Genomic DNA, 16,519 nt, shown 5'->3' on the forward strand with positions numbered 1-16,519 from the left:
ATGGTTTGAAACTTCCTTTGATTGTATATTAAAGGGAAATAAATAAGGCCATACTTGATGTGCATATTCAAGGTAAAATAAATCAGGTGTCATGGGAGCGCCATAAATTAAAATAAATCCTGGCTTCACAAAAAAGACCCTGCTGATCAAATCTGAGGTGAAAGTCAGCATACACTAATGATATGGATTTATTAATTATTACAAATTGAATTGTTCATCCTCTTTTATTAATTTATTAGTAATTTATTCATCCATTTTATCCTGTCATTCATTCTTATATTTTCCCTATATGTCCGGTTTGGCCTTCCATATAAATACGCTACACTATTTGAGGTGAGTGTGATGAGCAATAATGCCCAAAGAATTCATCTAATCGCTGTCTAAACAGATTTATGAGTCTGTCTCACTTTGGTGCCAGTTGCTGGCAGCTGTACCATCTACACTGCCCTGTAATTTACCATGTGTATCTATACTTTTAACAGATGAAAAAACCTGTGACATTATATTTTTACCTTCACTTTCTTAAATTATGGGAAGTCATTGGACTGGTGCTAAATCTGGTTATGTATAAGTGTTCAAAAACATGATGTCATGATATCATGGCAGCGAAAGATACATGCCAGCCCAATGTGATAATTACGGGTTAGAAATTTAAGGAAGACGTAAGGCAGAAAACATCCAAGATCATCATTCACCAAACATCTTTTGCTATTATTGGAAACTGATTCACTCTGATCCGAACTTAAAAGGGAAGCCTTGAGTAAAGTCTGGTTACACTGGTTACAGACACTGAACAGCTGAATTATTTACTGTAAGAATGACTGTAATTACAGGTTGTGAGATGGTAATGAGTGGGTTCGCTGGACGTGAAGTGGCCAGGTTTGACGGTACTCTGTCCTTTGAAAGTGGTTTTTCAGATGACTGCAAACACTCTGAAGGCTTTTCCTCCCGTCGGGTTCAGTAAGCTGGAAGGAGAAGAGCGGGGAGAAGACAGAGATGTGGTACGTGTGTGGTTTGTTTTCCAGTCACAGCAAGGACAAGGTCATGATGTAAAAATGTGTCTGAATATTGATATAGTCACAGAAATCTGATAATCGCATTGATGAAAGTGCAGATTAGAATTAGAGCTCAAAATAATATCTAGCTCAATATAAAACTAAATGTGCATACAACTCAACTCCATATAGTGTTTTTCGCAAGTTATGTCTGGAATCCATGAAATTAGCCCAATTAGCCCAAATATATTGTTTATGTTGGCATATTTAAACCTGTATATTTATATTGTATACAGTAGGGTGACAAAGGAAAAACTGGTACAGGGGTGAATGCTTGACCCCTTCAGTTATGCTGTGGGGGACATTTTGCTGGCATGGTTTGGGTCCACTTGTCCCTTTAGATGGAGGGGTCACTGCAAATTAATACAAAGTTGTTCTAAGTGATGAGCTTTATCCTATGATGAAACAGTTCTATCCTAATGTGAGTGGCCTCTGCCAGGATGACAATGTCCATAGAGCAAGGAGGGTCACTGAATGGTTTGATGAATATGAAAAGGATGTGAATCATAAGTTATGACCTTTACAGTCACCAGAACTCAACCCAATTTAACACCTATAGAAGATTTTGGACCAATGTACGCTCTCCACCACCATCATCAAACAACTAATGAGAAAATATCTTTTGGAAGAATGGCGTTAATCCCTCCAGTAGGGTTCAGAGACTGAACCAATGGCAACATGTGGTGGTCCAACACCATCCTAACACACTTTATGTTGTTTTTTCCTTTAATTTGTTTCCTCCTGTCTGTATACTTCTTTACTTACCTCTCTGAGGTGATGCCATTCTGGTAACTGCCACTGTACTGCCTCCTTCTGTCCACAGGCATCACATCAAGGTAACCTCCAGACTCATTCTGGATTACTCCTGCGTGAACGGCTGCTCGGCAGATACTGGATTTCTGAATAAAACAGGCCACTACGTGTTAACATGCTGTCACAGCAAATCAATCAAGAAAAAGAATGCATCTGGCTGGTGATTGACATATCATGTTCAAACCATATGAACAATTCAAATGGTGCCTCTAGTTATGGTAAGAACAAAGAGAGAAGACTATGTTTTTTTGACTTTATAGTATAATGGTGCACTTGGTGGTTGAATCCCTCTACAATTTGTGCTGTTTGAAGCAGCATTAAAAAACTTTGTTTGACACTTTGAAATATCATCATGTATAAATGATGATCTTAATAAGTCAGACTCCAGGTATGATGCATACTACAAACTGGTTCTCTGGTTTGACTTACTGTAACAGTCAAATTAAAAATAGTCATCATGAATGTTAATGACACCTAATAATGATAATTCAGGCAGAATTTCATTTAGGTTTTACAGTTTGAAGTCTGATATTGTGCATGCTGACACAGCATGTGGAACTGATGATATGGGCTACTGAGGGCAGCGTTAATGCAAATTAGTTATATTAAAAAATGATTTGCTTGCTTTGATGTGTCAAACTGTTCATTGTGAAAAAGGGCTATTGCTTCAAAATGAGTACTGGCAGGTGGTGAAAGTCATGTAAGAACTTACATCTGAGTAGTAATTTGTCCCAATGACTCTGATTCGACTGTCACGCATACAGTTCCTGGGACAATATAACCTGAGGAAAAAGCCATGGGTCACTTTAGGAGATTTATATTACAAAACATTGACTGTACTGTATATGTTCTTACTGTTGAATGTGTGTGTTATATCATATTAATCAAGCAAGTGATTTTCAGGATAGCTGTCTAGTAGATAAGGACATGCAAATTCAAACAGAGTTGATAAACACAGGCTCTTGGAGTATATAAAAATAAATTGAATGATTGTTATTATTAAATGTACATTCAAATGATCATATAGATGGATTGGCAGGATAGTAGGTCAGCTGGCTACTTCACTGTGAATTTGGAGGATCACCTGAGTTAAAGAGCAAACCTTGGTTACTTTGAATGACTGGGACTCTTTGGCTCAGCCTGTTGTGATTTAATTAGGCCATTAAGATGATTCTCGTCCACTTTTTTCAGTGAGCAAATTTGAAGCAGCAGTTACCTGGGACAGTGTCGTACAGGTTTCTTGAAAGGGCAGAAAAGGGCCACGGTAGTATCACATGTTACTGCCTTCACTGGGAAGAAAAAAAAAATACTACAGTGTTTCTACATGACATTTGTATCTTAAATGTGAAAAGTGATTGTGTGTTTCTTACCAGGCACTGTCTCTACTTTGAAGGAATTAGCACTTCTGTTTTTCCTGTGAAATGAAACAAAACTCATTAAAGTTATACTGCATGCTGAATACCCATTCTTCATAGTCAAACAGACCATATACAGAGGGTACGTATATTTATCATACATATATATTATTAAAACAACACATTTTTTAATATATAAACTAAATACAGAGGCTGAATCATACCCAATTGATTGAATACCATTCTTGTATGATTTGTTGAATTGTTGTTTTCTGCCCAGTCTGGTTACATCCAGCCATCCTCCATCATTGTCTATAACACCAGAGTGTATCCCAGCTCCACACACACTGGATTGCTGGATAATTGACAAAGACAAGCAAATAAATGTCCAGCACACTGTGTCTTCAAACAAATACTATTATTATACATGCTAATTGTTTGCTCTTTTAGACATGCATATGATTAAAGAGTCTTAACATTTGTATACCATGCAATACAATAAATACATTAGACTTGTTGGTGAGCATTTACCATGTCATAATATCCAGTCCCAACTACTTTTCCAGGCCCGTCAAGGCAGCCAGGTGGACACTCATATCTAGGATAATAATAGAATTGACAGTAAAGTGAACAACACAGTGTCAATGCTGCTTTACTTGGCAATAGGTGCAAATTGTTTAAACTAACTTCATTGCATGCAATCTAATCTGCCCTGATCATACCCACCCATCACTGTATTATAAGCACATTAGTTCCCAGGCTTTTCATATATTATTTGATGGAGGTCTGCTATGGCGTCATTAGCATTTACCTGTTACAAGTTGTTCCCTTGCATTGATCTCTCAGCTTAGTCTCACAGTTGACCTGTTGAGCTAAAACCGAAAACAAACGATAGATTTTCAAACTCTTGGTAATGCTTGTAATGTTTGTAACCGTCCCATTCGGTGAGGTGTAGTTTTGTGGTAGCCGTACTTACACATCTGCTCTGTGCTGACAACTTGGTTTCTCTCTAGGTTTTCATTAGGTGAGGGGTTTGGTGTCTGGGCCCTGGGTTGTGGCTCCCTGTCTCTCACTGGATCTGGCTCAGGTTCGATGTAGTTGGTCTCCTCGAGCTCAGGAGCTGGACGCCTGTCAACACCCCCATCTGAACACAAGGATACTACGTTAGCTTGAGGTTTTGTCATTGTGTAACCATTGTGTAGTCTCTTTTATTAAGATGATGTGCTTTGAAAAACGCTTTCCAGAACACCACAAATCCATCTCTAACCCACCTTTGTAGCAGAGATTGTCCCTGCAGCCTCCAGCATAGCTGGCTGGACAGGCCGAGCATGGCGCTCCATATTTGTATGGAGCATGACCCCACCAGTTACCCCTGAAAGAACAACAGGGATTTTTTCATATTATAAAAATGATAGAGATTTATTCAGATCTTAAATAATGAGTTTTAGTATTAAAGTATTCGAATAAGAGATGCACACTGATTTTAGTCACGATCTTTGTATCACATTGTGTCATCGTGTTAAAAACTTACGGTGGAGAGTAGTTGCAGACCAAATAAACAGCTTTAGCCCAGATCATTCCCCACACGTTCATGTTGTAACACACATTGATGGCACAGCCAATACGATTGCTTGTAGCCCACACCAACTGAAAATTAAAATTAACATAAAAATAGAGGAAAATGTTCAGTGATATTTATTTTACTTTACTACTCTCATGTGCTTGTTTTTGAATGATCAAAAACCTGCAGTCAATCAGTCACTACTGGGGTTGAAAAACCTTCTGTACAGCATGAGTTTCTACAGACACAGGTGGCACTTGGTTCACCCTGCTCTCACAGTTACATTAGCAACTAGCAACTAGAGAAAAAGATTAGGTACAGATTTACGTCTTTGTAAGCTCATTCACACACTACAGTTGCCTCTCTAAATTAAATGTGGCATTCCAAAATGACAGAGCCTTTGAACTGGTGGATCACAATGTATTTGTATTACAACCGTTATTTTCACGAGGTATTACTGCCAAGCAAAGTACAAGTAAGGTTCCTAAACATGTTTTTGACAGACAAGATAGAAGATAGTGACAATGCTACAAGGACAGTATCCAACATGGATTTCCCGATATATGGATCTATCGAGTATCTGAATTCTGCAGCTTTGGCACAGTCTCCTGTTTTGTTTATCTGCCAGTACACAGCAGCTCCATCCCAATTCAACCTGAGAGGTCTGGACAAGCAAAATAACTAAAAGCACCTGAGAGGGTAAACAGAGCTATTAAATATTTGATGAATTTTGATCCCATGCATCCAAAAGAGGAGTCAGTAAAAAGGTCCTCTGGTAGATAACACAACTCAGGATATGCTTTATTAGAAAGCTGTTTTGAATAAAGTACATTTTGGCATTTGGCATTTGGAGCTGACAGTGGAGAGAAGGGGGGTATAAGGGGTACAACATGCAGACTTTCTAAATTCTGTGTTCAGCCTTTTTAATTGTGTCTCTGTAATCCAAATGAATATTGAATGCAGTGAATGAATAATTACACATCGTTTTGCCTTTAAAACACGTATGACAGCCCTTACCTGAGTGTAGTGAGTGCAAACAGGTCCTGAACATCTGAATGGGCAGTGTGGGTTACACTCCTGGGAGTAGGGATAGCTGTAATACCTCACCTCATCATACCAGGCTTGGACATGGTAGGTAGGGGGACGGTCCCTAAAGTGATGGAGAAGGTGTTCCAGTGTATACTTGCATTATGTCACCAAACATACAATAAATATATTAGAATCATGTGGTATCTCATCTAATTTGATGGTAATGTCTACATATAAAACACTGAGACTGATCAAGTTATAAACATTTAATTAGAGGCACAAACACACAGGTGTTCTCAGGTATTCAGGATGATGACCTCCACAAAGGTTGACGCTGTGATGAGCTATGATGGCAATTACATCAGATCACCAGACACCATGTACTAGCAATCAAAAAGTTCAATCAAGTCTGAACAAACAGCAAAAAACTTCGAAGCATTCAGCACAGCCCTACATGAGCATTATTTGGAGTCATGTTTCGACAAAGTAAAATATTCATTCTGCTATTAGCTTTTTTGTTCTCCACCTCTTCCTAAGGGAAATATTTGGCTTTTCAGCTACTAGATGCTTCACTACATTCATCAGGTAGTAACTAACTCTGCCTGCCTGCCAACTGGTGTTAGGCAGGTGGCATGCAGTGGGTTTTTGCTGAAAGCTGCTGCCTGCTGAGTCTGAAAATAACATTAGTGAGAATGATTAGTGTTATCATCTCTACTGATGTGGAAAGGAATGGTGCATACAGTAAAAAAACACTATTATTCTTGTATTGACTTGTATTATATTGACTTTCTCTGCACGCCTATATTTGTACATACACACCTGCCCCAGTGCGCTCCAAGGTTTTGGCCTATTTGTGTCAACATGTGGCTCGGTCCATGTTCCCATCGACAGGTATGTGCCCAGTGCTCTGCGCTCCTCTCTAACTCAGAATCCCATACCTGCAAAGCACACATGCACACAGAAGAAAGACACACTGTAATGGTTCTCAGTTAAAAAGGTATTTGCCTCAAGAGAGATGAACTTGGAAGGTCAGCTTAGGTAAGGAGATAATAACTTTTCCATTCAGCAGCGAGAGCACTAGATTTGATATTAGTTTTCACCTCATTTGGCCTCAGGCGAAGGTTACTAAGTCAAACAAACAGGGGGATATTGGGCACCACCCATTAAGGTTAAACTCAGAAAATTACATTATTTCTGAGTCCGGAGCAGCTCTGCCCGCAACAGATGTTTGCAGACCTGAAACTCCACTCTGGATCACCCTCGTTATTTAAGTGGGCTAAGTGGCCACTTACCGTCGCTGTGGCTTTAATTGCTACTCATTACATTTTTCAGATATCTCATCATTCTCTTAGAGGAAATTTAACTACCATAAATTCCACTGAAAACTCATCTAAAAGTAACCAAACACACTTGTGGCAAAATGAACCTGAAAGATGAACCTGCTCTTTACTTTAAAGTTCTGTGGCATACCTCTCGCAAATTTAACACAGTATTGTCAAAACTAGGCCTCTCCTATTAAACACACACACACTCTCTCGTACACAGTCACACACATGAGAGTGAGGATGAGAAACGGAGAGGTATCACTACCACCACAGCAACTGGCAGCTTTGTGCTACTACTTCAGTGTGGTTGTTTCATAGCTTGTTTCCAGTAAGTTCTGGTCACATAAAACAAGCTGAGAACATAGAGAAAATAAATCTACCAAAAAACAGTGAGTCTCTGTTTGGGGTGCTTGATGACATTTTTGCTGTGGAAACTCAACAAAATTAAACATAGTTGAAGTCAAAATACCTGTAAAGTATTCACACACCTCTTGTTTTGAACAAAGCAGAAAACCAGACCTTGGTTATGGGACCGAGCAATTCAAATGTTGCGGAAAAGTTAATTTACTGTTGACTCTGCTGGGGAGGGAGAAGAATAGGTGCACTGTGCACTGCTGTTGGCATACTGTTTGGTTGCATTACAGCTATCTCTCGTCAAAAGTAATAGGATAATGTTTAAGTGTGGAGTTGTAACTGCTCTGATTTACCATCATAATGCGTTCCATATGTTTGGTAAGGTTAACACACTGAGTACACTGTTGCCCATTTACTGTGGTGCTGCTTACTGTTCAGGCCTGATTGGAGAGGTAAAATATTTGGACTCTGCTTCTATGGCTGCGACCCAGATATGATTGAGATATCAACACAGAAGTAATATTTTATTTTTCCAATGGGGGTAACCGGACTATTCCTTGACTCTGTTGTGCAACCAAAAACACCAACTGATGGTTAGATGCTGCTGACAAATGACTGCTTGTGGTCATGTGAATAATGACTATGACCTTAAACCATACCTCTTAATGGACATTCAGACCAAAAACATCACAAGATTAATAAAACACAAGGACTGCACTCAAACACTGTTGAGATGTGATCCAGCAAAAGTTGAGCCAAATTCAGGTTTGTGTTTTTTGCCCATAGGAGGAATATACTCCTTGAAACGTTTTTCAAGCAGGGTTAAAATTGGTCTGAATGCAGCTTTAGGAAGGACGTCATGGTTGATTGTTGGGTGTAAAAGCTGTGTGACTTCAACAGTGGAGATTGCAGTTATTCGGACTTGTACCAAAAGTCAAGGTTGGTCTCATCTAACCATGAAGACAGTCTTTTATTTGCCTTACCCCAACAAAACCTTAAACATAGGGGTGGCAGCTCAAAGAACTTTCATAAATGTTGTTTTTGGAGAGGTCGTGTGACAATTTCACACATAAGAGTCATGTTTGGACCTAAAAGTACACTACTAAGTCCTATTATAATCCTTAAGGATTCAGTATGCTTTAAAAGGAGGAGTGTTTCAGATCGTTGAAGAGTGTCTGAAACCTTCTCCCTCCACTGATTTCTAACAATGGAATTATGGGGGCTGCATCCAACAATTTTTGTAGCTTTCTGAAGCAGACATCCCAACAAGCTGTGGTTGACCAGCTGTGCAGAAGCCTTCACTTTTAATGTGTACAACCCGAGTGCAACCCAATGAAAGTCTGCCCAAAAGTATGTGTTATTATCGAACTGTGTCTCACCCCTTTCTAAGAAGGCAGACGTTTCCCTGTCTCTGAGTGTAGTCATTTGGAACACCCTCCTTATAAAGCAGTACTGTCCACCTGCAGAGGCCATGCATCAATACTGCCACGGGTTATAATGAAATCTGAGGTCTGCATGAAGCTTTCACTGCAAACAATCTCCAGTAGATACTAATGGTCTTTGCCAGCTCATTATTCTCTCCAAGCTCTTGTTATTCTTCACCCTCAATTATCCAGCAGAGAGGAAGATGGACTGCCCGCCAGCCTTTGGAGAAAGGTCACGGTAACAACTACCAATCTCCTTTTGCATTCCAAAGAGCATTAAGTTCCCAAAATACAGAACTGTTTCCAGCCATCTGCCCAGACCACCTCTGCTACAGAAGTAAGTGCAAAATGTGCAGTCTGGCAGCGGTGGATTTAGGACGTGTTCTAGAGGTAGCTCTTTGCAAAGAAAAATATTGAGGAAGAAAACAAGAAGCCATCCTTTGTTTTTATAATTCCAAGTATGCAAAATGCGTCACGAAAATACTTGTAATTTAATATACGGTATAGAAAGTGGTTGTGATTATGGGAACCTTTAAAGAGGTTATATTACTTGGGAAAATCTGCCAGGCAAGATGTGACGTGTTTTAGATTAAAGGACGCAACAGTGCTTTAAAGGCATGTGCTGAATGGCTAAATTAAGTCAAAGCTGCAATGAGGTGCATGCAGCCCCCCTTGGCCTCCAAATCCTGCAATCTGAAAACCAAATACTCAGTCCTCATCAGTACTCTGCCTTACCACATCATTATCATCAGTAATAGTATCCCTCGCTAAAGAAACACTGGATTAGTGTACATAACATACATTTACACTACCGTGCCCCGCATTTCAAACGGCAGGGCTGAACATGTTTGAAATAGATTCACCGCCATGGCATGGCACCCAAAATGAGATGCGTGGAGGATCAAATAAAAGATAACATTGGCGTGGGCCAGGGTTCGAGTGAGCAGCGATGGATGGGGAGTGAGAGGAGGCGAGCGAGAGCGCGAAAGCGAAGGAGGGTGAAGAAAAGCCTGAGGGAGAGCTTCTGAGGCCGAAGATCAAGAAGGCAAAAGAGCAAGGCAAGGAGAAAAAGAGTCAGAAAGAAGAGAAATGGAGCGATAGAGTGAGAGACGCGGGGCAGGAAGAGAGGGAGGGAGGCCAGTATGGTTGAGGTAGAGGGCAGGACAACACTGCGGGGGTGAAAGCTGGATCCGAGCCAGGGTCAGTGAGGGCGGGCAAGCAGGAGGCTGGAGGTAGCCAGACAGTGGCTTTGGTTTGCAGAGCTCATTTTCTCTGTCTTTCCTTCCTTACTTCTCTTTCTTTAGCTGGTAGAGAAACACTGGCAGGAAAGTACTTTTCTCACAGAGGGAGAGAGAGGTGACCTTAGTGTCAAACCTCACTGATTTGGCCAGTTGTTTCAAGGATGTAAAACATCTATACAGAATAAAACTGACCATTGATACAGCCTTGAACCTCTTATTTACACCTAGTTGCTGTTGCTTTGCCTCTTAAGCTTTTAATTGTCACAAGGTAAATACACAGGTAATGATAATGATGGCAAATTCTACACTTAAAATTCTTAGTTTTAATGAGTAATTTAGTCATTTTTGAAACAATAGCTTCTTGAGTTCAAACAGATGTAGACAAAAGCAGACTTTTCATTTCTAGCCGGTTTACAACTGCCTTAAATGACCAGTACTGTTACAATATGTTGTTAGCTAGAAAGCTAATTAAGCTAATGTTAGCTCTACAAATTAGTTGAAACCACTGTCACCACTGACTTTTTAATATTTCCCGCTCTCTCATTTTAATACAAAAATCACGTGAACCCTGTCATTTAATGGCTACAAGCTAAGGCTGAGGCTAAAGCTGCTTGTACCCAGTCAGCATCCTTGCCAGTTAATTATCCATGTAGAGGACATGGAAATAAAAAACTAGAATTGCTCTTGTAATGCAGTCTAGAGCTACTTACTAGTAGTGTTAAAAGTATGACAAGGAAAAATATATGATATGTTCGGCAAAAGTGATAGTGTGCTATATTTATTTGTGGGGTTTTCCTGAACATAACCTGTAATATAATGAGTTAGTTAACAATATGCTCATTGGTCTTGGAATTTAGGCTGAGTTAGGTTACAACTAGTAACTTGCTAAGCTAAGCCGTACATGCTAACTATTACAGCTTACCTTACAGCAGATAAACAAACTGGTTAATACAGTAGATTCCTTACACTATAATTTTCTGTGACTCTTATCTAAAACAAATAAAATACCTATCTATCTATCTATCTGTCTATCTATCTATCTATCTATCTATCTATCTATCTATCTATCTATCTATCTATCTATCTATCTATCTATCTATCTATCTATCTATCTAAATCGCCTCCAAATATCTCCAGTAATGACATTTCACAAGAGGGTAGCTGATGCTGGTACTGTTCATCAGTTTGCAGGCTTGAATCTTTTGGAATGATACGTATTCCAGCATCATTTAACAGACTTACCAACAGGACCAGACAGACAACCAGGGTCCTCAGCACTTACCATGTACTCCATGTTGGAGGCCGGAGGATGGACCTGACCCCGCAGCTTGTTGTGAAGGTCCAGGATGAGGTGCATGTCTCCTTCGCTGATGGCCCTCTTCCCTCTCGCCCTGGCCTTCCACCACTCCTCATCCCGGTCCCTGTACTTGTCCAGGATGGACTCGAGTCGTGTGGAGTTGGTGAGGACCATGGACATGACGGTCTGGGTCAAACACAGGAACAAGCTCACTGCTCTAAACCAGCCCGGAAACTGAAGAGGCTGATTCATGTTGAGGTAAATACAGCTGCTCAATCAAGAGTAATCTTTGATGCCTGCAAAATAGAGAAAGTGCATGTTGAGGGAAAATAGTTTGAGTTCATTCAGGCAGGCTTAACTTGTTGAAAACAAGCATTTATTTCATATGTGATGTTGCACCAATGCACGGCCCATTAGAGAATATGCATTTCCCTTTTGTGGCATTTTCTTCATTAAAAAAGAAACAGTTTTACATGAGTTTTTATGTTATTCTTGTCCCTTCTCTTTGGTCAAGCATCTCAATGAAGGAGGCCAAGGGCACCTTGAATTTATAACTGTCTCTGCCTCATAATGCAGTAATTATAGGGAACTTCTCTTCAAACAGTGAGTCCAATACAGCTCTGAATGAACTGAGTGCATCTGCAGGTCACTGCATCACTACACACAGTGGGACCAGTGTAAACTAAGCTTTCACACGTTATGTTACAGACCACAAGGTAAGATTTAGTGCGCATGAGCGAGCTACTGTACTGTATGCTCAGTGTAACATCCAGGGAGGCTTGCAGAATTTAAAGTTGTAAAACAAAAAACATGATCATTTCTTTTATGGACTCTTTAAGAATTTAAATACTCCACTAATATTTTACATAAAATTAAACAAAATGTTTTATGATAAAGAATATTGTAAAATAAAATAAAAAAATAGCCTAGATAGTTAATTTTTAAAACCCCTAAAGTAAAATAAGGTCCCCATAAACTCCTTGTGAGTCACTGCAAGTCCTTAATGATATTGTAGTCATTTTATTGGGTACATCTGATAAAGTATAGTGAAAGATTACCTGTAAATTCCCTCAGACTGATCAGAAATATCTTCCAGGTGCAATATTCCAGATGCCAAAACGCTTTGAGATTACTGCAGAATGACAATTTTCCAATCCAGGGAGCCTTCAATACCATCCATCACACAAAATGAGTGCGGGGCACGGAGTGGGGTCTCTTCCAGGCTGTACATCCACGCTGGAAGACAGAGAGCTCAGAAATGTCTATAGGTACCTGCTGAATTCCTCAGGGTCGCACAGTGCGCTGCTGGCTGCTTGGGACCGCTGCTCATTTTGCGCTTATATGCCAAATTTGCGCTTAGCCGACCACGCCTCCACAAAACCCCTCTTGCTCCCCCTTTTACCGCACCCACACCCTACACACACAAACACGCACACACGCACACACGCCGGCAGGGATCTGGTGGAACTTGATCTATTTGTGGAGCGGACCTGATCGCACTCAAAGTGACGTGAAGGTAAACTTGTGGATGTTATGAGAGCAGCCCACTAGTGTTACAAATATTGCACATTTTGCTGTTTCCAGATGTTTTTATTTGACAGGAAGACACGGTCAAAACTAGTTATTGGTCGCTAAAAAGAAGGCTGAAACCTTAATATGCAGTGTAAATATCCAAGGAAATACTATGAGAGCTATCAGCCCCCCTAATGAGAAACCACAATACCCACAAGGCTTAAGAAGCCAACTTGCAGTTATGACATTTCCATTTGTCTCATACCTAAAGTCATCTTTTAATTTGAAGTCATATATGTACAGTATCTAAAAGACAATGAGTGGTTATAATAATAATACTAATAATAGTAATTTTTGGGCCCCTGTCTGGTGTATTTCTTTGTTCCTGAGGGTTGAACTTGTCATAGATAACATTGGGTTGCTGCTGTCTACAGGAATGGCAGCAGAAACAGCAGCAGCCAGCAGGGTGGCCAGTATCCCCCCTGTCACACAACCACAAAGCACTGATTCATCTGCCTTTACATACACTAGAACATTTGTGAACGTTTGTGGCTTGTGAGTGTATGTGTGTATGTGCTCTCTCTCTCTCTCTCTCTCTCTCTCTCTCTCTCTCTCTCTCTCTCTCTCTCTCTCTCTCTCTCTCTCTCTCTCTCTCTCTGCTTCCTCCATTCAAGCTCATGCAACATGATCTGTGCTGACATCAGCACATAGTAAACAGTTTCTTTTCAATTTTAAAGAAAAATGTATTGCAAAATAATGAAAATAAAAGAAAAATAGCTCAAAATCGATATTGCGATAATATTGTAAGAATGACTTGCTGCTGTCACAAACTCTTTACACGATGAGATTTTTGATAGATGATCATAAGTAAAGTGGATATAATGACTGAGTAGATAAAGACAAATAGAGCAGCTAGAACAGTCTAGTTAGTTCAGAAAATGACATCCCTTTACTGTAATGCAGCATTTACTAGTGATATAATGATATTACAATTCCCAAAATCTGAGACGATATCCAGTTTCATATCCTCATATTAATATAATATTGATATATTGCCTCCAACAATAAGTCACAGCCTACACCATACAAAATGTTTGCTTAGGCTGAAGTGGAAGTAATATGAGCTAAATAATAATAAATTAAAGACACTGTATGTTAAACACTACTACTACTACGTAATTATTAAGGCCCAACTGATTTTTGGGGCAGATACCGTTACCGATATTAGGGAGTAGAAAAATTCTGATATCAATATATCGGTTGATAATCTTAGTAAACGTCACTGGGAATTTAATAATTATAAATAACTATGTATAAAAAAACACAGGGGGAAAAAAGTATGCATAAATCAAACTTGAATTAATAAATAATGATCAAATGTACATAAAATTCTGCCTATATAACCTTTAAAAAAAAAAAAAAGTGTGTAATGGACAGCATATACACCAATACCAATGTATCTGATAGGCCGATATAGGCTGATAATATCGGCTGACTGATATATCGGTCGGGCTCTAGTAAATATATATTCCATCTGTCTCATTCTTTACCACACCAAAGTAAACATAGATCTAATCATTTATTAAGAGAAAACAGAACATGAATTGCTACAGTAAAATATGTTGAGAAAGAGTTGGGTGAAGGGATGGTTTAGGATAGATGTTAAACATAAATGTGTTAAAGCTTTAATTCTGTCCATAATTAAACATTCTAAGATGTATAACTTGCTATAAAATGAGTGATTTACCAATTACTGCAACATAAAAAGGTCTGCAAGTATGTCTTCCTTTCAATCTGAAGAGAGTTTTCTGGCACAAATTTACCTACCTCCAAGTTGTGTTAGAAATGGGACATTTGCATCAATCTGACATTTCCTGATGACAAAAGTATATTGTGAGTAAGCAACACTCCCTTACATTGTTGGTGCATAAAACATCAGAAGTGTTTCTGGTTAAGCCGGATGAATTGAGGGGTCCTTTGGCACTGCCTTCAAGTCACAGTCTGGCATGCTGTGTTTTTACACTATCCTTATTTTACCGTTTATGTGTAATCTACAACATTGGCATTAAAGATAATTTTAGGCAGGAATGAGGCGTGTGGGAGTCTTACACAGTATGCATATGGTTAGCAGTTTTAATCCTTGTTCAGCATCTACACAGTGTCCAAGTATGAAGTTATTTCTCTTTTACAAGCCTCTGCTGCCCCCTACTGGAGAAAGAAGAGACTCTTTGGTCAAAAACAACTTCAGCTTTGAGCATGCCTCCCATGTAACAGTGATGTTTGAGGTGATCCATGCAATCCAGTCACCATGTCAACCCCTTAAAATCTGAAATGAGTTAAAGACAAGAAAGGTAGATCTTTTAACAAGGTATTGGTTAATGGAGTCCCTAAACTGTCCATGGCAATATAACACACAAAGTTAACACACTATGGCTGCTGATCCACACTGATCACACACACTGATCCACAAATGAGTTAGCACTCCACAAGCAACATTGCCATCTACAGAGCCAAGCTTCCAGCATGGTTATGTTAACAAATTGCCTATTTCAACACCCAACAGAGCAATAAAAGCATCCACTTGGACTTTTTGGACACCTGGTAATTCACATATTCACTCATCTTTGCTTTAGTTCCAGTCTCTACCATCCATAGAGAAAAAATGTATGGAACTTCAGTTATTAACCTGGTCAGGCACTCCAGTACTAGTTAAGATGCATGTCACATAACTGCATCATCTGTGGATTGTGGTTTGGGCAGCTGAAGGACTTCACCTAGGGTCTCAAGACCACTTTGGGCAGAGAGGGCAAGGTCACTTTTGGTAGATTTGGGGAAGTGGCCCTGGTTGTGCTGTTTGACACCCTTGCTAGACAGGCAAGTGGAGAGTGTGTGTCAGATTCAGGGCCCATTCTAGGTTTGTTAATCAAAAACATGAAAGTGGACTAGCCAGCACATGTTTACATTGTCAGCAAGTACCTGAGGCTGGTGCCTAACATTGCAAACAACCCAACAAGAACGAGGGAAAAGACAGAAAGGTATAGGCAATGTGTATTAGTTTTCCATTAGTGAATGTGTGTACTCAGTGGCAGATGATGTGATTTGATTGTCTGTTTATCTCACAAAAGTACATAAAGCAACTCATAATTGATGACAAATCTTTGAGAAACTTGGGAACAAATGGCAGGTTACACATGATGGAAGACGTTTCATTAGTCAAAGTGGTACTGGGGCAGTTTTTTGCAGCTTCACTTCCTTTGCATCAAAAATGCTACGGCTAATGAGTTAATTAAATCTGATGCAAAACCACCCTGTGATGTTATCTTGAATCCCAACTGTGACCCAGAGGCAGCTAGCAAAGAATTTTTGGCTGACATGCAAAAATCTGACAACCACACCCAAGACGCTTTTGAAAGATGCAAGACAAGAAGGCTAGAGGCACCAAAGACATGACTGCACCATGTTACCCACCTCGTTGTGTTGAATGCTTTAAAATGGAGATACCACTGAGTCAGTGATTGCTCAAACAGAGGATTTTGACCTGAAGGCCTAGGCA

General features: G+C 39.7%; 1 protein-coding gene across 1 annotated transcript; it reads right to left on the bottom strand.

Annotated features, from left to right (window-relative positions):
* Positions 1-913: 913 nt before the first annotated feature.
* On the bottom strand, positions 914-11,706 carry LOC133990738 (cysteine-rich secretory protein LCCL domain-containing 1-like). The gene is made up of 14 exons (XM_062429140.1): positions 11,440-11,706; positions 6,633-6,751; positions 5,802-5,934; positions 4,755-4,870; positions 4,495-4,595; positions 4,200-4,367; positions 4,035-4,095; positions 3,755-3,821; positions 3,448-3,578; positions 3,239-3,282; positions 3,085-3,157; positions 2,581-2,650; positions 1,821-1,954; positions 914-965 (listed from the first exon to the last, which is right to left on the bottom strand). Exons 1-14 carry the CDS (start codon positions 11,704-11,706, stop codon positions 914-916), a joined length of 1,536 nt encoding a protein of 511 aa, XP_062285124.1.
* Between the last annotated feature and the right edge of the window lie 4,813 nt (positions 11,707-16,519).

The sequence above is a fragment of the Scomber scombrus genome, chromosome 11 (genome assembly GCF_963691925.1).
Source record: "Scomber scombrus chromosome 11, fScoSco1.1, whole genome shotgun sequence".
In the NCBI taxonomy this organism is placed as follows: domain Eukaryota; kingdom Metazoa; phylum Chordata; class Actinopteri; order Scombriformes; family Scombridae; genus Scomber; species Scomber scombrus.